Below are 27,564 nucleotides of genomic sequence, written 5' to 3' on the forward strand. Positions count from 1 at the left end.
TCAAACTTGTACTGTTGAGCCTAACCCCTCTCCCCATTGCCTCTGTTTTGCCACAGATACCTGTTTCCCAAGTTTACACTGTGCTGGACCGAGTTTGTAGACATGAAGATTCATGTGCCCTGTGAAACTATTGAGTACCTTGAAGCCAACTATGGTAAGAGCTGGAAGATTCCTGTGAAGACATGGGACTGGAAGCGCTCTCCCCCCAATGTGCGGCCCAATGGAATCTGGCCTATTTCTGAGTGGGATGAGGTTATCCAGTTATACTGAGACAGTAGGTTGAAATGGTAGAATCCCCCTTCTGAAACAAAGGTGGATAACTGTTTAAGAAGATAAATCTCTATTTGTCAAATGTAAGTAGGGGCCAAAGATATGTCAAGTGTGAAGATGCAGAAAGAGTCCTAACCTCTGAGCCATCTGATTTAATTCTCTCATTTTACTTTTATTAAGGAGTCCCCGTGTGCCAGGTACAGTGCTAGGTTAGAGTGGAGAAGCGGAGATGAGTGACACACATGCCTGTCTCTTCCCCTTCCCTTTGGTAAGCACCTCAGTTTTCCTTTGAGGGAAACACCCTTACCTTTGAAGCTCCTATAAAATATGATGTTCTTTCAGAATGTTAGATAATGGTTGGACTGGATGATGGGTTTATTGGGCAAAGCTAAGGAGGGATATACCAGTAAAAAAGAATAGCCCGTTCCTGCAATCAGAAGTTAAGCTTGTATGTTAGTGCTGCTTTTAAGGTTGTAGAGTTGGAGTTAATATTTAAGTGATCAGACTTTAGGTGGCATCAAGAAAAGATGCTAGATTCATTTTACAAGCAACAGAATGAGAGCTTCTTTCTAGCTTTGTCAAAGATATGCAAATTTCCGTACATTTTCTATTTTTATATTCGAAGTGAAAAGGAAGCTTGTGCTTGTGTGATGCTTTAATTTCCAGCTATTGTGAGAATATTTTCACTGACCTCTGTAGCACTTGTTAACAAATCATTCAAGCGAGATCATGCTACCAGACGTGATTTTGAAAGGGTTATGATTTCACAAAACTTACTTTCCTTGTTTCATTACCAACCATCTGTTAGGTAAAAATACGAGCTATTCAAGGACTTTAATATTTTCTGAATTTTTAATCCTTGTACTTCCAATTTTAATGTTAACACTAAAATAGTAATAGAAATACCTCTAATTTTTCTAAGTGTACTCTTCTGTGTATTCATTCATCAATTACAGCTCCGTATCTTTATTTATGGCCTATAAACCAATTTAAATGGTATATAAGCCTACCTGTCCCCTCTCCTCTATACTATATCACATGTCCAAAATGAAGATAAATGGCAAATCTGACAAATGCTTTCTCCGTCCTCCTGCCCCCAGATCATGGTGTTTGTAAAATTTGTGTCCATTCTCATTGTTCTATCTAGATGTTCTGTCTGTTGCATATTGATGGGACGAGAACTCAGACTTCCCTGCTTTATCAAGTACCACCAATTTTAAAACCCTTCAGTTTCCTTTCCCCGCCTCAAGATGTGTTTCTGAGTGGGCTGGGATGGCCCTGTCTCCCCCATCTCTTCATGAGTCATTTAATGGTATATTCCAAGTGAGAAGTAAAGGTATATGTAGGCACAGTAAACACCGCTATCTTTTTCTTTGTCCAGGAAAGGAAGCCAAGTCTTACATTTCATCCAGGCTGCTTAGGACTACTTTCTCAACAAAATCCCAGACTTTCCTCTAAAACCAGAGAATAATAGCAATGTCAGAATGGAAACCAGAGGGTCTGAGGGAATAGGCTGACTGAATTTTCCTAAAACAAAGTTGGGAAAAGTGACCTGCAGCCACCGAACTTTATATTTTCAAAACACCAAAAACTTTTTTTTGATAAATGATAACCACTGACCTTCCTCCCTTAGGATGAGCTTTCAATGTGTACTCATTGGATCTTTTCATAACTAACATAATGAGGTTTTCAGGGACTCTTACAGATTACCAGTACACTTGTCCCCAAATGACCGGCCACTGTAATCAGATTCTCTTTGCTGGAAAATCAGCCCATAGAAATTACACCAGAATTCTAAATAGCTGAACCTAATTTCATTTTTCATGGTTGAAAACATATCAGGATAATAATAGTGTTCCTCGGTAAAATCTACCCTGCTTAGTGAGGACCATTTGCTTGTGCTCAGCATCTAGAAGTGTATGTAAAAGTACATACATATTTCTGCCCATTTCAAGTTGGGGCTTCCACTGTTTGCCAGGGGGTCCTACCCACCCTTTATATATATATATATATATTTTAAAGATTTTTATTTATTTGACAGAGAAACAGTGAGAGCAGGAACACAAGCAGGGGGAGTGGGAGAGGGAGAAGCAGGCCTCCTGCTGAGCAGGGAGCCCGATGCACGGCTCGATCCCAGGACTCTGGGATCATGACCTGAGCTGAAGGCAGACGCTTAACGACTGAGCCACCCAGGCGCCCCTCTACCCACTCTTATTTAAGTTATTTTTCTTTTATCTATCCCTGGAGTCCAAGGTCTTGAAGAATCCAAAATCTAAGATGTCTTGGCCCCATTGACAGAGATTCTATATCCTTCCCTCCACAGCCCACTGGCAGCTGAAATGCCTTTCTTGACTACCTTCTGGTTTCACAGGCTTCTGCTCTTGCTTGGTTCCTACCCTACCTTGAGGGAATGAAAGCTTTTCCCCAGACTCTGAAGGCCGGGCTTGCTTCTGATACAGATTCAGCCATACTTCATTCTGTGCTTCTTGACAGTTCTTAACTGTGCTCACTGTCCAGTGGATCTACCATCAAACCTCATCAGACCACTTTTCTTTCTTCACCTGAGTATTCCAACAACAGTTCTCCTCTTATGGCCATATTCAGGTCCACTTTGGTTTACAGGAGAAAACCTCTTACATTAACTTGGAAGTTAGGCACCCATGGATATCTCCAGACAGATCCTGAGAGGCAAGATTGATAACCTCTCACTTGACAACCAGGTGGCCACTTGCTTCTTCTCTAAGCAGGGATCACTTGGCCTTCTCCCCTCCGCTGCAGCTACTGACATCTGGCCCCTGGAATAAAACTGCAGTACAACTGCAGTTCCTAAAATCAAGCATCCCTAAGAAGCTGGGCAGTGGGATAGCCAGTTTGATTCCCTAGTTACAAACCCTGAAGTATGACCACTAGATGGCAGAATGTCTACCACCATCCTCCCGGAACAAGTTCATCTCAAGTGAAAATCATCTTGCTCTTGAGTCTTAAAAGCTATAGCGGTCACATTCATTCTATCCCTCTTATTTTATAGCTAAATCAAGAAGAGAGAGCAGTGATTTGAGAACCTCCTGAAGCTAAAACTCGAGTGCCATGACTTTTGGCCCAGTTCTTGTGTCATTGCATCACAGCACAGCATCTTTAACTCTGCTTGAGATGCTTGACAGAGAAGTCATCCCGTGTCTCAGGAGTCAGTTTCAGGGTGTTTCTGCCATTCCCCACTTCATATCTTTCTGCTAAGATTGAGAGCCTGAGGTGACAAAGAGATCAAGAAGGAGTATTTCTTTCTTGTCCAGAATACTTAGGCTGTCTTCATACCTTTATCTGCAAAATGCCATATCTCCAAAAGGTGAAATAGTTCATGTTTGGAGACATCAGCCTTTGATCATGATACTCTTAACATCCAGGAGTACCTGATTCTCGTAAGCTCAAGATGTGTCCCATTGCTACTTCACCCCTTCCACTTCCCCAGGAAACCATTAGCTAAGCACTCATTTCTGAAGAATTCTTCCTCCTTCCCTTATTAATACTCTCTGACGGATACAAGCAGTTGAGAATAAGTTGTACTCATTCCTTTTCTTCTTTGTGACCCCCAAACCACTGTATCTAGTCTTAACATGGCTCCAAACTTCAGATGGCACATAGGACAACAAGGTGTTACATAGAAGAGCAGCAGTTTGTAGACTGGGGACCAGAGCTGCATTTGGGAAACCCACTTGGAATGAATTCCCACACTCTAGCCTAACACCTCACCCAGTACCATAAGCCTAAGGCTGCAAATGTTTCTAAGTCTCCCCCAAGTTTCAGCTTCTGGAAAATGAACAATTCTTTCATCCTTAATATTATAAATCCCCATGGGAAAATTTCCCTCAAAGACTAGTCAGAGAAAGTGCCACATTCCCAACTTCTAATATATAATTATCATGGAAAAACTCCAGTTCCTGATCAGACAAAAGGATATCTTTGAAGAAATGTCCCAGCAGCAATTTCTCTTTCCTCCTCCTCTTCTTCTCTCATTAAGACCTGGGCTAGGTCACCTCTGACATTTCACTTAGGGGAATCAACATGTTGGTATAAAAAGATCACAAACTTTTGAATTAGGCCCGAGTTTGCATCCCAGGTTCATCACGTGCGGTTTGTGGTAGAGGACCTCTCAGCCTCAACTTCCACATGAGTGAATTGGGGAAATGTGTACTTCTCAGGGTTTTTAGTTAGGATAAAATGGAACGTAAAGTGCTTAGCATCAGGCCTAGGATTAAGTAAATACTCAAGAAATGTTCCATTTCTTACCTCCAAGTCCCTTTTCTAATTATTCTTCAAATGCGATTAAAAAAACTATGGTTCAGAACATAAGCCTTACTCAGGAGGCTGGATGACTGAATTTGCTTAGTGAAAAAAATTGTTTCATTGTATCAAGGCATTAAAGGACAAATTGTATGGTTCGTGAATTCTGAGACATTACCGAGTTGCCTCCTTCTCTAAATAGAACTAGTATTTTCATTTTATTGGTCAAGCTATTGTCTCCTAAGCTCTCCTTATATGATCCCTTATGTTACATAGTTCCTTGGTCCCAAGCAATTCACTCTCTCTACCTCCCTAGATTTGGTACTTGTTCTGCCTTGGACTTCTTCAATATTCTAGCATTTTCTAGAGGTAAACCCTCATCTCCTTGTTAGTAAATCTCTACCCAGCAACATCAGATATAAGTCATGATTTGCAGAGGGAAAGAACTTGGAATACTTAGTTTCATGTAACTGTCTGTGCTGATGAATGTTTATATCTGTGTTTTAGTAAAGGAGAATTGAAAATACTCATTTCCACCTTCTTCCATCAAATTTGTGTTTCTGTCTCACTTAGGCAAGAATCTACAGGGTATGTTTTAAGCTTCTCTGCACAAACTAAAATCTAATTATAGTTTATAAGTCAAACAGACCAATTCAATAGTGATACCTTTTCATAGGACCAGTAGGCAAGTCTACATTTTTCTAATGGGGAATCTGTACTTCTGTATTCTCAGAACTTGTAGATTAGAATGCCCCTTTTGCCATCCCCCACAACCCAACCCAATGTAGAGATGATGTAGGAACCCGTTAGCCAGCCAAGCTGCTAGACACTTCAGAGCAGCTCTCACAGTGGACTTGAAAAGGATTATGAGGAGAATTAGAAGTACTGTATTTTGTTTTATAAAACAATGTACTGTCTCATGCACCATTAAAAAAAATTACAAGATTTTGTAGTCTTTTGATGACTCATTCAGAGCATGGGTTTGTTAAATGAAAATCATATATAGCTATTTGTGTGCCCCTTCTACTTCATAACCAGAAAAACATGTATGTGAATTTTTTAAACAAAATGATATTTTAAACATGGGTAAATTTCAGCGTATGCTTACCAGTTGACTATTTGGTTTTATCTTCAGGTACAGGTAGTTTGTGGTACTACTGAAAATACCTTTAATATTATTATTTTGATCAGAATTTGTAATATATGATCAGTTTGGGATGACAAATAAAATTTTTTTAATCACTTGAGATGTTTTGAGTGTATTCTTGAAGTTTGCAGTACATATTACAGCCACTAATGTTCATAAGCAATCTGGTAAAATAATAAATCTTGCCACCAGTACAGTATTTCTAAAATTAAGGTAAAATGAAATCATATGAGTGGGCCCTAATCAGATATGACTGGGTCCTTATAAGAAGAGATTTAAGAATACAGACAGGCACAGAGGGAAGACTGATTAGGTAAAAGGAAGGTAGCCATCTACAAGTCAAGGAAAAAGGCCCTCAGAAGAAACCAGCCGTACCAACACCTTGATCTTGGACTTCTAGGCTACAGAACTGTGAGAAAATAAATGTGTTTTAAGCCACCCAGTCTGTGATACTTTATTTTTTTTTTAAGATTTATTTATTTGAGAGAGAGAGAGTACACTCACATGCAAGCAGGGGAGGGGCAGAGGGAGAGGAAGAGGATCTCAAGCAGACCCCTGCTGAGCTCAGAGCCTGACACAGACCTCCATCTCATGACCCTAAGATCATGACCTGAGCCAAAGCCAAGAGTCAGACACTTAACTGAGCCACCCAGGTGCCCCATTTGTGATACTTTATTAGGCAGCCCTTGATTAATGCAGTAATCAAGACAGTGTGGTATTGGTAAAGAAATAGACACATAGATCACTAGAGCAGAATAAAGAACCCAGAAATTGACACACAAATATGCTCAATGGATTTTTGATCAAAGAGCAAAAGCAATTCAGTAGAGGCTAGGATAGCCTTTTCAACAACAAAAATAACCTCAACTTGCACCTCATACTTTATACAAAAATGAACCCAAAAGTATCCTGTACTTCAATGTAAGACTATGAAAATTTAGGGGGAAAAAATAGAAAATCTTCATGATCTAGAGCTCGGCAAAGAGTTCTTTCTTAAGACTTGATACCAACCAAAAGCACGATCCGAAAAAGGGAAAATTGATAAGCTGGACTTCACCAAAATTAAAAACGGCAAAAGCCTACAAGAAGAGGATGGAAAGTCAAGCCACAGACTAGGAGGAAACATTTGTAAACTACATGGCTGACAAAAGAGTAGCATCTAGAATATATAAAGAACTTGACCCTCAACAGCTTAGAAAAATCCATTAGAAAATAGGCAAAAGACTGAAAACAGACATTTCACTGGAAAAGATCCGCAGGTGATAAGCATGCTAAAAAGCATTCAGGACTGTTAACCAAATAGCCAAAGCAATCCTGAGAAAAAAGAACAAAGCTGAAGGCATCACATTTGCTGATGTCAAACCATATTCTAGTGCTCTACTAATTAAAACAGAGACCAATGGAACTGAGTTGAGAGCCTGGAAAATAAACCCATGCATATCCAGTCAACTAATATTTGATGAGGGAGCCAAGAATACTCAACAGGAAATACAGTCTCTAATAAATGGGGCTGGGAAAAATTTGGATATTCATATGGAAAAGAATAAAACTAGACTTCTGTCTTCCACCACTCACAAAATTAACTCAAAATGGATTTTAAAACATAAATGTGAGACTTGAAGCCATAAAACTCCTAGAAGAAAATGGGGAAAAAGCTCCTTGACATTGCTCGTATCAGTGATTTTTTGGATATGACACCAGAAGTACCAACGGCAACAAAAGTGAACATAAACACGTGGGACTATATCAAACTAAAAAGCTTCTGCACAACAAGGGAAACAACAAAATGAAAGGCAACCTATAGATTGGGAATAAATATTTGCAAACAATATATCTGATAAGGGGTTAATATCCAAAATATATAAGGAACTCCTACAACTCAATAGCAAAAAAACATAATCCAATTAAAAGTGGGCAAAGGAACTGAATAGACATTTTTCCAAAGGAGGTAATTCATGTGGCCAACAGGTACATGAAAAGGTGCTCAACATCACTAATCATCAGGGAAATGCAAATCGAAACCTCACACCTGTTGAAATGGCTGTTATTAAAAAGACGAGCTAACAAGTGTTGATGAGAATGAGCAGAAAAGGGAAATCTTATTCACTGCCAATGTGAGTGTAAATTGGTGCAGCTACTAGGAAAACAGTGTGAATGTTCCTCAAAATATGAAAAATAGAGCTACCATATGATCCAGCAATTCCAGTTCTGGATACTTATCTGAAGGAAATGAAATCATTATCCCAAAGAGATTTCTGTACTCCCTGTACATTGCGGGTTTATTTACAATAGCCAAGATATGGAAACAACCTAAGTGTCCATCAACGTATGAATGGATAAGAAGATGTGGTATATACAGAGAATTGAATATTACTTAGCCACAAAAAAAGAGGGAAATTCTGCCACTTGGGGCAATGTAAGTAGACCTTGAAGGCATTATATTAAGGGAAATATTAGAGAAAGATAAATAACTATGATTTCATTTTATGTGTGGAATCTAGAAAAACCAAACTCAGAAACAGAACAGATTGGTGGTTGCCAGAGGAGGGGGTAGGGACTGGGGGAATTGGGTGAGGGTGGTCAGAATGTATAAACTTCTGGTTATGAGACAAATTTTGGGGATATAATGTACAGCATGATGAGTATAGTTGACAATACTCTATTGTATATTTGAAAGTTGCTAAGACCGTTTCATCATGAGAAAACAAAAATTTTTAGCTATGTGAGGTGATGGATGTTAACTAAACTTGTAGTGATCATTTCACAATACATACGTATATCAAATAATTATGTTGTACACTTTAAACTTGTACACTGTTGTAGGTCAATTATATCTCTATAAAACTAGGGGAGATGTTGCCATTTTTCCTTGTCATAATTTCTTCCATGAACACCTCCTGAAGTATTACTGAAGCAAATACTAATAAATCAGTCCTTGCTCAGCTGATAATTAGAAAGCATTTTCTGTGTTGTCTCTGGTACGAGAAGTGACTGTGGTCAAAGAGCTTCCAGGTAGTTCATCCTCTCCCTCAGCTCCGCTTCATCACACTTTGTGTTTGGAGCTCTTATTCTTTCCTTTGGATGCAAACATACAAAATCTGCTAAATTTCAGCATATTCCTCTTCCAAAATGTATCATTTTCCAGAAAATGTGAAAATGTCCATCTTTACTAAAAGTCACTACTTTTATTTCTAACCTTTTTACCTTTACTGTTCTTCCCATAAAGAATGTTTCCCTAGGACTCTTCTCCCCCTGCAAAGCTACCTATAAACTGCTGAGCAAAGGTGCTAAATGTAACAGCATTTTCTGGAGGGAGTAAAAGTTATCATTGATAATAGCGAAGTAAAGGGAGAGAGCTATAATATTTATTATTAATATAACTTTTTAAAAAAGATGTTCAACATCATTAATCATCGGAGAAATGCAAATTACAACCACGAGATATTACTGCACACCTATTAGAATGGCTAAAATTTTAAATAATGATAACATCAAATACTGTAGTTGTCTCTTTTATGGTTTTCTTTTTGCATGTGTACTGTGCACCATGGTTTGTACTATGATTTTATTAGAGAGTGCCCTTCAACATTTTACAAAAATTCATATAACACTCTTTATAAAAAATTTAAAGGAATGATCTTGCCACCATTTTTAGAAGACAGATTTTTAGGTTTTTGTTTTTTCTCCTTTCTTTCCTCCAATTCTTCATTGATTTGCTCTGTAAATTTAATAATCCTCTTTAACATTTATTTTCTTATTCTTTTGTGTCCTTTTTAGTTAACTTTCCCCCCAATTTAATTTACCAGCAAAAGCCCTTTAGCAGCTGGTGTCATTATCCTTAGGTTTTTGTAAGTTTAATTAATTTCATATTTATCACCAGTTTTTTTTCTCACCTAAAACTTTTAAATTCCATCTTTTTCTCTAGTTTCAGTAATTTGGAGAATATTTTCTAGTGAATATGGCAGGAAGGGTAGTTGGATGACTAATTTTCTGAATGTTTATCACCACCAAATGTCTTTCAGGTCACTTAGAAGAATGATAGTTGCAGTGTGTAAGAGTTTGTTTTGGAACCTAAACTGTGCAACCCTCTAATCCGACCAGATTCCGTTTGTCTGACTTTACAGACAAAGGAAAAGCCTTTGCTTTTAGGAAGCTGTCCTCTCCTCATATCATGCCTGTTACAATTTACTAGAAGCCATCTTTTCCCCATACTCTAGTGGAAGACCAGAGACTATCTATAGCAGTGCTGCCCACTAGAGCATCCATCCTATGATGCTGGAATTGATCTCTGTCTGCACAATCCAGTACAGTAGCCACTAGCCACATGTGACTATTGAGCACTTGAAATGTGGCAAATGTAACCAAGGAACTGAATGTTTAATTTTAATTAATTAAATAGCATCATGTAGCTAGTAGCCAGCATATTGGATAATGTACATCTAGAGAGTTTGATGGGACCAGCAAGGGCTTTGGAGTTGTACAAATTTGGACTCAGCTCCAGGGGTGACACTTCCTAGTTTTTGATCTTGGGCTAGTTATTTAAGTTCTGAGTTCCAATTTTTTTCATCTAATGGGGGCTAAAATTAATTTCTACCTATGAGGGTTATTATAAGAAATACAGGAAATCTACAGCATCTGGGACACTGTTTAGTACATAGTAGATGTTTAATAAATGATAGCTATTGTCAATATTATCTTTACTTGCTTTTATTTCTGCTTTTGGAATAAATCCTATGAACTTATATTTTCCTGATAAACCCAAGTAATAATTTTTCTGTAAGATTAGATATTTGAGTTCTCCTGGGTATAGGGCCCTGTCCTGAGGTCTGGTGATAAGAAATGACCCTGGCGTCAAGCGCACAGATGCATGCTGTCTTTTGGGGAGACGGGACATGGGATTAGAACAACACTTGACAGACCAAGCTTAGAAAAGGAGACCAAAAGTCCCAGACTTTGTAGAGGGCAGCCTGAGCACCCAAGGCTACAAAAAACTCCAGGAAGGAGAGCATGGGAGGGACAGTGAGGTGCAACTGGATCTTAAGACATTATTAGTGAACAGTAAATATGAGTGAAGAAAGGGAAGAAAGCATTTCTGAAGAAAAGAAGCCAGTGAAATCATGGAGTGGCCTTTATAGGGCAGTACATAAGACCACCTGGCTATATATGGATAAACAGTAAAAAAAAAAAAAAATACACACACACACACAACTAGAAAAGTGGGCAAGGAGCAGATTGGGGGCGGGGGACTGAATATCCTGCTGTGAAGGTTGGGTAAGAGAAAGTGTAGAAAGGTTATTTGAATAAGAACATGATGTCTTTAATGAACACTCCTGGCTAGAGTACTACTCACAGATACTGTGTAGAGAGCTGAGGTTCATTTGTTGACTCAGCAAATATTCATGAAGCACCCCCAAGGCCAGAGTGGGGATTTGGGAGAATTTAGGTTTACTGAGACTGATCCCAGAACCCTGGGATCCCTACAGTTGCAGGGACAGAGGACAGAGGCTTACCCAGGTGGGCATAAGATGCCAAGTGGCTCAAGTAAGGTCACTCCTAGGAATTCCCAGCTAGTGCCAGACACTGACACAGGGCATCCAAGAATAGGAAGAGCGAAAGGCTCAGGGGCACTTGGTACTGTTCTGGGAAGTGGGGCTCAAGAGCAGTGCTACAGGCCACAGAGAAGAAGTATGATGGGACTGAGGTACGGTGTGATCCAGAGAGCTCACGGGATTAGAGAGCCAAGGCAAAAGTTTAGTCAGATGAATTGGGGCAGGACAGTTGGTAATGAGATCCGGGTTTTGGAGAAGATAAAAGCAATTTCTAGAAAGGGATGGAGGAGTAAGGACACAGTGGTCAGTGTTAGACCTGGGACAGAACAATGCATGCAATGTGAGAGATGTGGGGAAGAGGCTGGAGCCATTTCTATACCTGTTGCAGCTGGAAACCAGGACAGGACATACTCTCCATGTGGGGACAAGGCTTAGCTATGGGAACTGGGGAAAGCAGAAGTCAGAAGAGGAGATGGGCCCAGTAGAGATGTTAAATTCCAGGTCTTAACTTGGTCCTCATTTCCCTATTGTCTGTTTACCTCTGGAGACTCTGGTCTCCAAAGTAGAAAGAGGAGCTATTCTAGTTGTATGAGGAGGGCAGCTGATGCTAACAACTGACTTTACTCTCCCCACCCTACCTCCTATCCCCACAGGACAGCTTGGGTCCCCATTGGCTTTCTGGGGCATTCTAGGCTTCAAAACCAGGCCAGGCCAAGTCCATTTTGTTTTCCCTCTTCTCCATTTCCACCCAGCCAGATTCTGCTGCCTAGGTCAGAGAGCTGAAGCCGGGACTACTCACTAATGAGGTCTGGGCCAGCCTCACTGCCTGCTTGGATCCTAGGGTGTCGAGTGTAGGAGGAGAGGAGCCAAGCACAGTTGTATTCTGTTAAAAAAACAGTCTAATTCAGCTACAATGTGCGTTCAGAATAGTCTGAAACTCGAGCTGGTAATTGACTTATTTCAGGCAACTTGCAAAGAAACCAGATCTCCACCAGCTAGAAAGGATGGATGTGTTCTTGGGTAGTGCAAAAGTATCTGTATTATGAAAAGCAAACATGAGAACTGTGGCAAGAAATCAAGGTTTCCTCTGTAGGTTTTTTATTGGTTACATTTAAAATAACATCCTGGGGGGAAATCGAAGGGGGAGAAGAACCATGAGAGACTATGGACTCTGAGAAACAAACAGGGTTCTAGAGGGGAGGGGGGTGGGGGAATGGGTTAGCCTGGTGATGGGTATTAAGGAGGGCACCTACTGAATGGAGCACTGGGTGTTATATGCAAACAATGAATCAAGGAACACTACATCAAAAACTAATGACGTATGGTGATTAACAACATAATAAAATAAAATTAAAAAAAAATAACATCCTCTAATTGTCCTAAGAAGCCCCCAGTGGAGCATCCTGAAAACATCTGCTCAATTTGAGGACTAAGGGGGTGCCTGCCTCATCCCCTCAGCGGATGTGTTGTTTGGTTTGGGATTTGTCAGTCTGGAGAGCTGAGGGCTCTGGGAAGCTCAGGCCTGGCAGATTTCCCCCACCTGCCTAAAATATAGCCGAGGTGGGTAGAGGCCCCTTCCCAGCCTCATCCTGTGCCTCCACTCTACAGCTCCTGATCCCCAGGGGGCTGAGTGGGGAATGAGGACAGCTGATAAGCCTGACATTATTGACTTTATGGAGAGTATTCAATGAATTGACTTTCTGTAAGAAGGCTGCACTCTTATCTGTTGCCCACAGAGCATCCAAATCCCCATCTAGGGGACCCATTTGATGAGTCATGTCTCTTAGACAAAGACCAAAGAATATAAAGAGGAGAAGGGGAGTCACACCCCACCTCTTCCTTTTCTCCAGTACCTGGTTCTGCTCACCCCCAACCTCCTTGCTTTCCCACTGCCCTTGGGGTTATTGGCCGGAAGTAGCACTTTCCGCTCCAGTCCTTTGGAGTGAAGGCCAAACCAGCCTGGTCTTGAGACTGTCAGCAGCTGGGCACACCCAGGGCTGTGCATCTCTCTAGTTGTAACTATGGGAAGAAAAGCCCACTCATTTGAGGCAGTTATGTGCCCCGCTTTCTGTTGCAATGGTCAACATTTGCTCTGGACAGGCCTCAACACCAGGTGTCCTGAGGGAGATATTTGTGTGCATGTGTGTGTCTGGGTGTTACCAAGGGGTCCTGGGTCTGGGGAGCTGGAGAGTGGCAATTAACTGTGAGAGAGAACCTGATGCTCAAGAGAAGCTTTTCTTTCCCCTCTTTGTTATCTCCCTCATCCAGCTCTGGGCTCTGTTTGCTTCAAATACTAGAAGGAAATAAATAAGTGGGAGCCGGGATGGCTGAGTTGGGCAAATGAAAGAAAAAAAATGAAAGTGCCCTCTGGAGGATATTAGAGGCATGTGTTCAGACTCTCCATTTAGTTTTTGGATAGAGTTTTTCTGGCAATAAAAATGAAAACACAATTGTTTATTGAGCAACTATGACTTTTATTAGATGCCTGTTCTCACCGTTTTTAAGCATTTACTCCAAATCATTCAGTGAATCTTCACAGTAAGCCATGAAGCCGAGGTTTCCAATTCACAGCTGAGAAAATTGAAACTGGGAGACTAGTGTGGGAGCAAGGATTCAGACACCAATCAATCTGCCTCTGCAGCCACAGAAAAGGCTTTCTCTTAGCTGTTACTCACTTGGTATTGCTTAGTACTTTATCCCACTTAATTCATAGCACATCAATGAGTATTTGTTATTCCCATGTTATAGAAAACAGCCTCAGAAGGGTAAAATATGTTTGTTTGTTTGTTTGGCAATTCTACCAGCTTTTTGTTTCTTAAATAAGTAGCCAGTTTAAGTGGGAAGGCAACAAAGCAGCATGGGCCTGTAAAGCAATTAATAAATCCTCTACTTGCCATCAGAACCGGTAACCTTATCACTGTACTTATCCCAGACAAGGCGCAGGATTAGACAGCACACAGAGAAAACAGAGCAAACAAGAAAAGGCATCAAGAAGACAGTGTTACAACAGTGCAGGAAGTCTTTGCAAATCTTTGAAATCTGATTGTAGATGGATCACTCACCCTTCCCCTCTTCTTTATTCAAACAGGGCCTTATATTTGGATCCAGTGGAGGATCATCCCTGAGATTCAATGTTGGCCTTCTGAAATGCAGGATGTCTGATGGCAGGCTATGGCAATCTTCCAAGTAAGGATAACTTTGTTTACAGAGTGATATCGTTTCTCTTCCTTTGTCAACTAAAGTCACTGTATGCTGTAGGGGAAAACCCAATGGACAGCAGGTTTGTTTCCTTCTAAATCAACACCACTTTTTCCTTGATTGTTCCTATCTGTGAGTATGTCCAGGGCCACAAGACCAGTGTACATCAGAGACTCTGGCCTGCCGATTCTAGCATCCCTCCTTTCCTGTCATGGCTAGGGAATGACCTCAGGAAAGTCCAAAAATGATGATAAAGCAGCCAAATCTCTCTTTCCTTATGAGAGAAGTCCAAAGCTCTCACTCATCCAAGCACCCTTCTCAGCGCTCCCATAGAGATATGGACCATGTCAGCTTACTTCTCCTTCCAGATGCCCTGGTTTCCTACATCACCTGCTCTCCTCTGCAGCTGCTTGCTTTATTACTTTTTTATTTGCAAGAGGTTAGAGAAGGGGAGGCAGGAAGAGCTTTGGAGGAGGTGAGCTAATCACTAAGTGGCTCTGTGGGTCCTATGAATGGAATGACATTAATGTCCATGAGAATTTACAGCCTCTGCTGGCTCTGGAAAGATGTTTGTATAACGACCACTGGTAAAACAGAGTCAGCTGCGTGTGAAGTCTTGCTTCTTTGGGCTTACTTTTTAGTATTTCACTTGCTTGGGTGCCATGTTTTGTTTTGTCAAGGATGATAACTGGTTATGTCACTTTATAATCAAAATATATAATTTCTCGTATTAAATGGAAAAAATGGGTGTAATGCCTTGCATGACACCTAGCACCCAGTGCAAAATAATGGGATAGAGAATTTGGCACCTGACCCCCAGTTGGTGCTTGATATCACCCTCTAGGTCAAGCAGCATCTGCTCTCCTGCTCTCCTGTCACAGCCTGCTAGCTAGTCTCCTCACATCTTTTCTCAACCCCCTGTGTCCAGCAGCCAGAAGGCTCCTCTCTTCTCCTTAAAACAAACAAATAATCATCCAAACCCCTCCCATGGCCTTGGAAGCATTCGTTTCATAGAAACAAGTTATGTGTCTTGGGACAGAAAGCGGGGCAGGCTGGGGGCAGCTGTTTGGGGAAATGAGTCAGTGCTGTCTTGTATTCATTCAACAAATGTCTTATCAAGCAGCTTTTATGTGCAGTGAACACAGTTTGTGGGGTTTAGTGATTAACGAAGCTAAGTCCTTGCCCTCTTGACATTTACAGTGTATAGTGGGCAAGCCAATGAGCAAGTAAACCAGAAAGAGATTTGCTTTGAAGGATTCACCATGGTGATGGGGCTCCTTTAAAACACCAGAGTCAAAGGAATTTTAATTTACCAAATAAAGTTTCACAGAAAGATAAAACCTAGGACCAAGAGTCATACCCACACACCTACAAATTAACTGTAAAAGAACGAGCATGGTTTTATTTGGAAAATGCAGAGTAGGTTGTCATAATATAAAATTCATGATAAGAAGCAAGGCAAAGTGGGCCATTTTTATATTGATATGGGGTTTATTCTCTAAATCAATAAAACTTCCTGAGTCTTCATGTGTCAAACGCATTGTATCCTAAAATATAAAGATCTAAAGCAAGCAGTCCTGGAAAAACTGAAAGGAAGGAACAGACATGGCGCAATAGAGGGAAATTTTCATACAACTCTGTCAAAGGGATTAAAACAGACCAAAACTCCCAAGAAGGATGTGAAGGATCAATTTAATGGATGTATATAAAAACATTTTATTTTTCAAACAGGATATTTACCTCCTTCTCTATTGCTTATGGATCATTTATAACAGTTAATCATATGTTTTACCAAAGAGAAGCTCTCAATAAATATCCCAAAGCAAAAAATATACAGAGCATATCTTTGACTATACCACAATGAAATTAGAAATTAATGGCAAATTGTTACCAAAAAGTACAATAAAGAAATTTTAGGGGCACCTGGGTGGCTCTGTCGTTAAGCATCTGCCTTCGGCTCAGGTCATGATCTCAGGGTCCTGGGATCGAGCCCCGCATTGGGCTCCCTGCTCTGCGGGAAGCCTGCTTCTCCCTCTCCCACTCCCCCTGCTTGTGTTTCCTGTCTTGCTCTCTCTCTCTCTCTGGCAAAAAAAAAATAAATCTTACAAAAAAAAAAAAAAAAAGAAAATTTAAAAATACTTTCAAAAAGAAAAATTAAAATAAACAACAGATGTTAGAAACTAATGACAACGGTAGTATAAATGGAAACACAGAATGACACCGAAGGTATATCAGGAAAAAATTCATAGCCTGAAAATTAATAAAATAAACATTCAATCTAACAGTGGGAGGTGGAGAGAGAACAAAATAAACATAAGCAAATGACAAAGAGCAGATTTAATAAAGATAGCATAGACATTAATACATTAGAAAATCATAAAAATGTTGGAACACAGAGGTAGTTTTCAAAAAGAACAATAAAATGTATAAACTTCTGCAAAGCTAATCAAGGAGAGAATGCATAATGTGAGGACTGTGAAAGGCAACACAAATACAGATACATTTTTTTTTCTTTTCTTTTTTTTTTTTTTTAAAGATTTTATTTATTTGAGAGGGAGAGCTTGAGCGGGAGGGAGGGGTAGAGGCAGAGGGAGAAGCAGGCTCCCCACTGAGCAGGGAGCCCAATGCGGGACTCGATCCCAGGAGCCTGGCACCATGACCTAAGCCAAAGGCAGATGCTTGACCAACTGAGCCACCGAGGTGCCCCCAGATATATTTTTTAAAAAAATCATCAAATAGCTGTATAAAACACTTTATTAATGATTCTGAAAATGTCAAAGTTTATATGTCAAAGTACCAAAATTAACTTAAGAGATAGAACACTTGAAGGAACAAAACCTACCTAAAAGGATTTACTAGTGAATTCTATTAACTATCAAGAACTAGCTAACTCATGTGACGAATAAATTGATGGCTGCATACACAATAGGTGGATGGAAGAAGGGATGGATGGACAGTTGGATGGACGGACAGATGGATGGACGAATGGAGAGATGGATGGATGGATTGGCGCCTGGAAATGCAGAATTGGGGATTGAGAAAGGAGTTAAGAATGAGAGGGGAGGAAGGAGTTTTTAAGATTGGGTAAATAAGGCTGATGCTTGACCTCCAGCCAAAATGACCTTGGCCCACAACCACCTGGACTGAGAGAATTCCCTTCTGAAAACCTCAGGTTTGGTCTCTCCTGAAGCTGACAACCCCTGCACATAGGACTAGAGGTCCAGTATTCACCGGCTAATCCAGACAGATCAATTAAGCCAGCAAAACCAGGCTCTCCTAGCGACCTGCCCTTCCCTGGCCAGGAGTCCGCAGGTGCAGTCTCTCCAGGGGGCAGTGAGAGCCATGAATAGTAAGGGTTTTAGCTCCAGCACACAGAGGCGTTTAGCTGCCCAAACTTAATCCCCCAATAATCGGATTATGTAAATTCCTCCTTCAACCCCTTTCCCCTGGGGGACCCAGACCTAGCCCCTAACTCCTGGCACTGGGAGACCAGGATGGGAGAGGGCCCATCATCTGAAGAATTACTGCTAGTGGTATGGGGCCCCAAAATGTTTTCCCATTTTAAAAATGATAAAGGCAACAACAACGTGTAAGACAGTTTTGAGAAGAAAACAGATGTCGACCTTGGTCCCCGTGTGCCAGCACAGGGGTACCCCTTTCTCTGCAGCTCATGTCCAGCTGTGCACAGATTCCCCTTACAGCTTCTTGTTTCATCTTGCATCACACATTTCTGATCTTGTGGTCCCGTTGCCACAATTCTTTTTTACACTCACAGAATATGCTATTAAGCACATATATTCTCTCACAGGTTTTTGGCTAAGATGAAGGGTAGTATAGGTCCTTGGTTTAAAATACAACCTGCGCTCTATCAGAATTGTGATATAACAGGGCCTGGTAGAAAAGCCTGGGTACTGGGAGGACGCAGTGCCCCTTCCACAGCACACAGAGAAGACAGAAGGGCAGAAAGAGGACAAATCGGGGATGTTTGCTGGAAATATCAAGTTGTGTTTCTAAAGGCCCTCTTGTGCAAAAGTTGACCAATTAATTTTCTCCAACTCACCCTCCAATCCATCCTTTGCACTGCCACCAGAATGAGCCTTGTAACCTGTAAATCTAAACATATCGTTCCCATCTTCAATCCACACAGTTGGCTTCACATGGACTATCTTCTCCTCCACTCCTCCCCAGGTGATTCCGGCAGTCTTTCCCACCCTTCCACCCAGGTACCCAGGCAACTGGGACCCCTGCCTTTTCAGATGTGCTTTAGATGGCCCTGTACTAGCCCTCCTCCAGTACCCATCTGGGGCCCATTTTCCACATTCTAGATCACATTCTTGGTATTCAGGACCTCTGGATTTAGACCCCACTCTGGGTATCCAGGACCCCTGAATTTCTGTTCCAGTGGCCCTGAGCCCAATTTCAGAGCCTGCACAGGGCTCTTCCTTAGGTCCATGTGGGCTGGGAGTCCACATCATTCACTCAAGGCCCTTCACAGAGCAGAACAGAGCTGGGCAGTGGGTAAAGAATGGGGATGGGTCAGGAGTCTCCAATTGTACCTTTGTCCTGGATCCCACAAATGTCAGGGGCAGCCCTGCCTCAGGGCCTGGTTTAAATGCCATCCCTCCCACAAGCCATCTCTGATCCTCCAGCTAGAATCTTGTGCCTCCCCAGTTCCAAGATCACACTCTCTGGCACTCAGGACTTTCTTTTGTATTTAGTCATTTTTGTCATGCCTTTCCCTCCCAAAGGCTGTGAACTCCTTGAAGGCAGATGGAACGTTTTCTTCACCTTCTTGCCTCCTGGAACTCTAGCAATGCATGCAACAGCTTTTTTTATTTATAATAAGAACTGAATTTTTTTTTTTATGGAGGGGGACAAAGAACCCCAAAGTCTCAGTGGCTTACAACAGCAAAAATTTACCCCTCACTCATGTTACATGAGGGCTGTGGTTGGTTTTAGGTTTGCTCTGTGGCTTTCAGCCTGAAAGAGCAACCCCAAACATAACTTTCTCATGATAACCCAACTAGGAATCACTCTTTTTTTTTTTTTTAAAGATTTTATTTATTTATTTGACAGAGACACAGCAAGAGAGGGAACACAAGCAGGGGGAGTGGGGGAGGGAGAAGCAGGCCTCCCGCCAAGCAGAGAGCCCAATGCGGGGTTCGATCCCAGGACCCTGGGATCATGACCTGAGCTGAAGGCAGACGCTTAATGACTGAGCCACCCAGGCATCCCTAGGAATGACTCTTAAAGCTCCCACTCCATCACCACAGATGGCAGGTCTGCTCACATTCCATTGGCTGATGCAAGTCACATGGCCAAGCCTGGCCCTGGGTGGGGAAGTCCTCTCCCCCCACCTATAGGGAGGCACTGTCCCTCCCATGGCAATGGGTGAGGCTATATAATCCTCTCCCAGGGAAGGGAGCTGGTAGTTGTCTTTACAATCCTGTCATTGTCCCTATTTTCCAGATGAGGAGACTGAGGCAGGGAGAAGTTACATAATTTGCCTAGGGTCACATAAATGGGGTAGACCAGAGAGTTCAACTTGGGTAATGCAGGTCCAGAGTCCTTTACTCTTAACTGCCGAGCTGTAATGCATTGTGAGTTTATCATACCAAATCCTTTGCTGGGTCCTTCAGAGAATGTGATGTCTAGAAATTCATTACTTATCCATTCATTAATTAACCAATGTTGATGAATTCCTATTCACTGGGGTTGGGAGGAGACAGGCAGAATAAATAAGGAAAATATTACTAAATGGGGATGAGCACTAAAGAGAATAAAGCAGGGAAGGAGGATGAAGAGTCCCTATGTGTGTGAAGTGCAATGTTAGATGTGGTTCTCAGAATCTTCATGAGAAGGTGACATTTGACCAAAGACCTGAAGAATGTCAGCTCCTTGAGTGCAGGGATTTGTGTCTGTTTTGTTTGAAGTTGTCTCCCTACACCTGAACAGGGTGGGCCATAGTAGGTGCTCAGTAATAAGGGTGGAATGAATGAAAGGAGGTGGGGAGGGGGGTGGAAAACTATGTGGATAACTTGGAGGCAGAGTGTTTCAGGCAGAGACAAGAGTGCAAAGGCCCTGAGGCAGGAGGGTGTTTGGTGTGTTCCTGAAACAACGGTCAGAGTGGCTACATTTGACTAAACCACAGGGAGAGAAGGAACAGACAGGTCAGTAAAAGGTATATCTTAGGGTCCATTGTGAAGACTTAAGTTAACTCTGAGTGAAATGGAGAGCCACCTAAGGGTTTTGAACCAGAAGTGACAGGAATCCAAACTGGATTTTCATAGGATCCTTCTGAGTGATGCTGGATGGCAGACAGACAGAGCAAGCATAGAAGCAAAAAGACCAAGTAGAAGGCCACTGAAATAACCAAGCTGTGTGCTGGGCACTGTGGACCCCGAGATGCATAAATCCGGGTGTCCGCCCAGTGCAGTGACTGTTACACTTCGCTGGGCATCTTCATCTCCTGGAATGCTTAGTAAAAACGCAGATTTCGGATCCCACTCCCAGAAAACCTGATCTAGTGGGTCAGGGTCGTGGGCCTGGGAAGCGGGGCCGCAGGCAGTGGGGAGGGACGGGCGGGAAGGGGCCCCGTGGGTCGCGGAGACAAAGGGCCGTGTCCTATAAAGGCAGCGGCGGAGGCGCGGCGTCCAGGCGAGGGCGCACACGGCCAGCGACGGCGACAACGACGGCGCGGTCTCCCGGCTCTTGGCGAGGAGGTGCGTCGACCCTGGAGGGACATGGGTGCCGCCGGGGCCGGGCTCGTAGGCCAGCCGGTCTCCCGCGCAGCCCTGGAGTCCGAGCCGCACTCGCCCGGGAGGACAGAGGTGTGGAGGCGACTTGGTAGCAGCTACCAAGTCGACTCAGTGAGAAGACCTGGGGTTTTTCCGAGGGGTGGGGGTGGGGGGGCGGGTGGTGGCGCGACTCCGGGGGGAGCAAAGCGATGCCCTTGTGCGTGTTGGCCTGGCCGTTTCACCTTGATACGCGATGCTGGAGACACCCCGCAGCACCTCGGAGGGCCGTTTGGGTAGCTTCTGCGTCCGGGTGAGCTACTCCCCCGCACCTGGCAGGTGCGAAACTTGAGCGCGAGATGCTTTCCTGGCCGCCGCATTCAGGCTAGCGGGAGCGAAGGTTATAAAATTAAAAAGGGAAAAGATGGGAAGTGAAGTGTGCCGGGGCTTCAGGTTGGGCGGGGTGGGCGGAGCATTCAGGTGCATCAGGCGGTGAGGCGCAGGTGGAACAGGCCGCTCTCCCAGAGCGCGGGGTGCCCACCCAAAGACTGTGACTCATGGTAAGTGTATTTATTTAGAACATTAACGTGCAGAGTTGTCTAATGAGAAAAGTAATTTGCATAATAGTATGTGTTTTGATTTTTAGAGGACATATGTATTCTGTCTAAAGGATCTGTATTATATTTATACACACCAAGCTGGCTGCTTCTGGGGAGTAAGATTGAATAGGTAGAGAGCCTTTATATTTTTTTACTTTATGCACTTGTGTAGTGCTTGTTTGTTTGTTTGTTTCTTGGATGAGCACGTGTTACTTCTATAATGATTTCAAAAGGCAAAGCTATGCCCAGTGCTGGAGGTTAGGCACCTTCCCCTAACCCAACTCTATAAGCCACCTTTCATCTCTCTCTTTCCGGAGTCTGTTTTCACTTATTTTCGAGAAAAAGATGAAAGAAGAGACAAATACACATGACCAAAGGACAGGAGGAGAAATTTAAAGTCTTATGTACAAAGAGCCATATGAGTCTGAATGCCTGGGACAGGCCACCGCAGGAATGTTAGTGATGAGCCTGTGTGCTCCCTTTCTTGTTGCCGCAGGCTCTGTGTCCAGGAACCACTGTCATAAAAAAGCAAGCAATCCCTACTGGGGGCATCCATTTCTGCAGGGGCATAGTTGTCATTCTTCTCTCTGGTAACTTGTTACCTTCAGTGGTGACAATATAATAGAGAGAAGTTTATGCACACCTATATTCCCATCATATTTACCATTGCATTCCTCCTGCCCAGGCATCCCTAACCCCATGTCCGTGACACCCACCCAACCAGAGGCATGTAATTAGAAATCAGGGGTTCTATACATTTGGTTGGGGAAAAAATTACATCTTTATTTCCAGTAACCTTTGATCTAAATTTAGCATTTCCTTTATTTATGAATGTAGGTAATAAAAAATAGTACTGGTGACGATGTCATCAACAAAAATCATAAATACTTTCATCTTACAGATGTCGTATATCTTTTGATTACATATCACTGTGTAGAAAGTATGGTAATAAATAATTTAATATGTTAAAAACAAAGTATATTATTACTGTATTGCATTTTAAAATTATTTTAATAATTATTAATTATAATTGGTGATTTTTATGTGTCTATTTCAGTTCATGCATTTAAAATAATTGTTTTGAGAAGGGAACCAAAGACTTTTTACTTTATGTATTTCAAATCATTGTTCTGGGATAGAGTCCTCCCCTAGGCTTCCCCAGACTGCCAAAAGAATCCATGCCTTAAAAAGGTTATGTACCCTGACCCAGCAGGAGTCGGTGGTGACAAAGATGCATCAATACAGAGGCGTGGGACACAGGCTGTGCCACTGACTCCCCATGTGACCTGGGACAACATGTTTTACCTCTGTTTTGACATCTATCAGACATTTTCTGATTCTGTGGCATCTGGTTATTTTTTAAGGTCTTAAATTATTCTGAAATCAAGCTTAGCAGTAATCAGTCCTTACAACTGGAAAAGCACTAAGTGCAATTTTCCTTTGATTTAATGAGTACGTTAGTCATTTCCCAGTGACCACTACTTTGAATTTTCCCAGCTTGTTAAAGAACTGATTTCTATTTTCCCCTGTGGAGGAGAGTAATACCCTTGAGGATAAATCAACAAGGCATTATTAATCTCCTTCTAGGATGGCAGGCTATATTTCTGAAGCCTATCTTTTCCTCTCCTTATTTCCTCTGTCTGCTTCTAGCATAATAGGATTGAGCCCTCTTAGAAGAGAACACCAGTTAGTTTATCCTGCTTAATCTTTTTCTTCCAGCTTGAAAAAGACGCCCCCTGCCCCCACCACCACAAGGGACTAGAGTTGACTTAGTGAGTGAGCTAAACCCTCTTTTGGCAAGAGAAGCTTGAAAGTAACTTTGCTCCCACAGTCCAGGCTGCAAAGCAGCCAGCCTTGGTGTAAGCAAAACTGGATAGTTTTCTTTCTATCTTAAAATCCCTTGATTTAGGTTCAAACTGTCATACGTTAGTTTTACTTGGTTACAGTTCTGACGACACCCATATTTTTCACTGTAGATGAAAGAGTAGGCTATTTAGAAATGAGTTAAGTGAGATCAAAGGCAATAGGCAGGGGCACCTGGGTGGCTCAGTTGTTAAGCATCTGCCTTCGGCTCAGGTGATCCCAGGGTCCTGGGATCGAGCCCCGCATCTGGCTCCCTGCTAGGCGGGAAGCCTGTTTCTCTCTCTCCCGCTCCCCCTGCTTGTGTTCCCTCTCTCGCTGTGTGTGTGTGTCTCTCTCTCTGTCAAATAAATAAATAAAATCTTAAAAAAAAAAAAAGGCAATAGGCAGGGCACTGTGGCGTTTTAGAGCAGAAATGGGCCCTCGGGATCACCTAGTCCACCCCCCTTCAGTTTGGAAGGATTCATGGTAAGCCCGGAAGGCCCCCAGAATGCCTGAGTTAGGTGCTGCTTCTCTGCTCCTACAGGCCCTGGGCTTCTCTTTCCATTCACAAGGCACTGGTTTCTTCAGGATCCAGCAACAGCACAGTGTCCAGCACATAGGGTCAGTAAGTGTTGTTACATAAGCTCGGAGTGCGTATGACTGTAACTGGATCACGGGTCCTACCAAGAGTGTCTCCACGGAGACCCAAGTGGCTGGTGGAGGGAGCCTGAAGCCAGCCAGTGAGTTTGGGCGGCCATGGCTTCCCCTTACCACTGGTGCTCAGCACAGCCGTCTGTCTTCAACCCAGACAGAAGCAGGAAAGGCAACAAGAACGGGGTTGGGGAAATGTCCTGGGGCCATAGAGTTGATTGAGAAATGCTGTTCTTTGGAGTAATGACCCTTCCCATCTGTATAGGGAAGAGAATCCTTGTATTTATTAAGCACCTATGTAGCAGGCTCAGTTATGTATTTATATACTTTACAGAATGTATTATTTAATCCTCACAAGAACCCTGGTGATGGCTTTATTTCCATTTTCCAGAGAATAAATCGAGGCTTAAAGAAGTTAACTGATTGTCTCAGAATCATATAACTAAGAAATTGGGAGCTGAGATTCACAGCCAGGTCTTTCTACATTAAAGCCCATAAACTTTCTTAGTTTTTGTCTATTATGAAGCAAATAATATACGAATCCTTTCTAGTTATAAAAATGTAAAATATTACCCACCTATATCAAATAAAACACACCCATCTCCTTTTTCTGTCTTCCCCCAACCCACTGTCCTCCCCCAAGGACCCACTGTCAACACTTTGGCCTGAGTCCTTCCATGTATTTTGCTCTGCATCCACACATACATATATGTCCATAGACATATAGAGCAGAACAAACAAATACATAAATCAAGCTCAGACCTTTTCTACTACACTGTAGCTTCTTCATTAGGAAAAAAAAAATGCTAAGTTGCAACCAACTTTTACTTTTCCCTGTTTTATTTGTAGAGATAATAATTGTAATTATTTAGTATTTATTGACCACTTACTGTGTGCCAAACACTTCACTAAAGTGTTTTATGTGGATCATTTTATGTGTCCTTACAGGTAGTACCCTGAGTTCCCCTTTACTTACGAGGCATTTGATACACAGAGAGTTTACGTAGATTGCTCAGGGTCACACAGCTAAGGAACAGAACCAAAAGCCAAACCAGGGTTCTGGCTCCGAAGCCCATGTCCTTACCCACCGTGAAGATGCGACTGATCCCTCTAGAGTCAGGGCTTGAGGGTAACAGAGTGGCTTGTTCTAATTAACTGAGATCATCATTTGGTTCCTACCTAAGGGCAGAGATCCCAGCACACAGTGTAGAGAAATAACCTCTGGGATATGTCAGCGGCCCTCGGCCAATCCCAGCAATGTCTACAATGCCATCACACAGCTAGCACTGCTTGCGTATGTATTTAGCATGAGTTAATGCATGAGAAACAATACCTGACACAAAGCAAAGGCGCTGGTTGCGCTTACATTCCTTAGTTTATAGTTCACAGAATGCTTTCACATGCAGTATTCCGTTTAATCCGTACAACAAACTCTGAGGAAAGGACGGTATAATTACGCCCATGGTATAGCTGAGGAGAGGCTCAGGTTGGTGAAGTGACTTAGGCAGCACCTCACAGCTGGTTGGTGTTTGGTGCTGTGACCAGAACACACACCCTCTGAGGGAGAAGGTGGTTTTTCCCCTATGCTGAGCTCCTGCTGTACCTGCCTCCAGAACTGCAGGGATCTGGTGAGTGTACTGCTTCCTTATGACACAGAGTTTCGAGAGGGATGAGGGGTTTCCTATTTCCAGAGTAGAGCTCTGGTGCTCAATATCCACCAGATGCTGAGAACACAGAGGGGTTTGTTTGCTGATGCATCTTCTGCATTCCCACTAACGCATGTTAATGCAAGCTGCCTGGCAAAAGGGACCCATGCCTCTAAGAGTTAAACATGGCAAAGGAAGATTTGGCAGTAGATGGTGATAGTCAACTCTCCCAGGGTTGGAAAGGTCACCCAAGTGCAGGCTTGTGGAGGCCTGAATATCTTCTGTAGCATCCACGGCAAATCACCACTCCCACCTGCCCCTTGTCTTTTCTTCTTGTCACACCAAATATCCCCACTTCTGTTGTTCATACAACAGGGTTTCAAGACTCTTCGTCACTCTGTACCTCCTCCTCTAAATGTGGTCCAGGCTGGATATTTTAGGTCTTGCACAGTGAGGCCCAACACTCCAGGTGAGGTCTTCACGCTATCATCTTCATTCCCCAAATTATCTTATTAGTGAAAGCTAGGAGTACAGCTTTTATTTTTTTGAGAATCCATATTTAAATCCCTATTGGCTAAATATATATTTTATCTGCGCAAGTACTAAATCCTATACTGTGCCTGATTCTGAACAATTTGGAGGATTTGGTGATAAAAGAAATAGTGGGGATACTGGGATAAAACAACCTTGCGACAGGAGGCTTTGAAACATCTAGGGAGAAAAAGGCTGAAGGGTACTGTTCTTACACTGTCCTTTCTTCTACCACATTTTCTTCTTTTATCAAAAGGAAGACTCAAAAAGAAAAAAAAAAGAAAGAAAAGAGAAAAAACAAACAAACAAACCCCAAAACTAAAAATAAGGAAGTGGAATTTCCTAAAACCTGGGTCAAAAAGATCTAATATCTCAAATTCTTGGCAGGACATGCGATACCCACCATCGCTTACAAGGTATTGGCCCTTAGGGCCCTTTCTCTTTCCTGTCTCAGGAACTCAAACATGACCAGGAAGATCTTCACAAGTACCAGGGAGCGGTGGAGGCAGCAGAACGTCAACAGCGCCTTTGCCAAGCTGAGGAAGCTCATCCCCACACACCCTCCAGACAAAAAGCTGAGCAAAAATGAAACGCTTCGCCTGGCAATGAGGTACATCAACTTCTTGGTCAAGGTCTTGGGGGAGCAAACCCTGCAGCAAACTGGAGTGGCTGCTCAGGGAAACATTCTGGGACTCTTCCCCCAAGGATCCCACCTGCCGGACAAGACTCTACTCGGTGACTACCAGGTTCCTTCACTTGAACCAAGCCACAGCATTGCGTAGCGGGGCTCTGGCTGTCCTCACCCGGGGCAGCAATTGCTCAGAAGCCACTGGCTGTCGACAGCCTTTTGCATGTTCCAGTGTCAACTTGATGAATAATTTGTGAGGCATGCATTTAAGCTTCAAGGAGGTGGTTCAGGGACAGCTGCAGGGAGCCAGACAGAGGCCATGAGGAAGATGGCTTTGGAGTCTGCCACCCGCAGAGCTCCAGGCAGAGCAGCCTGCCTCTATTTTATGGATCCAGGATCTGCATAAGATGTTGTTTGGGCGCGGGGGGGGTGGGAGGGGGTGGGGGGGGTGGTGGGGGGGCGGGGGGAAGCATAGGTTAAAAACAGGTTTG

General features: G+C 42.7%; 2 protein-coding genes across 18 annotated transcripts in view; both read left to right on the forward strand.

The window, feature by feature from the left end:
- FKTN (fukutin) overlaps positions 1-5,795 on the forward strand; it is a 43,548-nt gene extending 37,753 nt beyond the window's left edge. For all 4 annotated transcript variants that reach the window (XM_081803302.1, XM_081803304.1, XM_031027630.2 and 1 more), the window contains one exon: positions 57-5,795. In XM_081803302.1, coding sequence (XP_081659428.1) covers positions 57-270 — 214 coding nt within the window. In that variant the 3' untranslated portion in view covers positions 271-5,795. The remainder of the gene's footprint in view (positions 1-56) is intronic.
- TAL2 (TAL bHLH transcription factor 2) lies at positions 452-27,511 on the forward strand. 14 transcript variants are annotated; one of them, XM_031027631.2, is made up of 3 exons: positions 452-538; positions 14,333-14,430; positions 26,876-27,510. In XM_031027631.2, exons 1-3 carry the CDS (start codon positions 500-502, stop codon positions 27,225-27,227), a joined length of 489 nt encoding a protein of 162 aa, XP_030883491.1. In that variant the 5' UTR covers positions 452-499; the 3' UTR covers positions 27,228-27,510. The 14 variants fall into 14 exon arrangements, with proteins under 14 accessions (XP_030883491.1, XP_081659434.1, XP_006732894.1 ...); XM_081803308.1 differs by lacking the exon at positions 452-538 and adding an exon at positions 11,298-11,396; XM_006732831.3 differs by lacking the exons at positions 452-538; positions 14,333-14,430 and adding an exon at positions 21,103-21,164 and having other exon boundaries at positions 26,876-27,511.
- The last annotated feature ends 53 nt before the right edge of the window (positions 27,512-27,564 follow it).

The sequence above is a fragment of the Leptonychotes weddellii genome, chromosome 14, assembly GCF_054177405.1.
Source record: "Leptonychotes weddellii isolate Sample4059 chromosome 14, ASM5417740v2, whole genome shotgun sequence".
Lineage (NCBI taxonomy): Eukaryota > Metazoa > Chordata > Mammalia > Carnivora > Phocidae > Leptonychotes > Leptonychotes weddellii.

What these genes read in the sequence shown, in the direction of transcription:
- TAL2 (XM_031027631.2), top strand. Translation starts at nt 500, where the DNA reads ATGAGTGACACACATGCCTGTCTCTTCCCCTTCCCTTTG. An exon ending in GTCTCTTCCCCTTCCCTTTG is followed by an intron (nt 539 to 14,332) that starts GTAAGCACCTCA and finishes TTATTCAAACAG; the next exon opens with GGCCTTATATTTGGATCCAG. An exon ending in AGGCTATGGCAATCTTCCAA is followed by an intron (nt 14,431 to 26,875) that starts GTAAGGATAACT and finishes ATTGGCCCTTAG; the next exon opens with GGCCCTTTCTCTTTCCTGTC.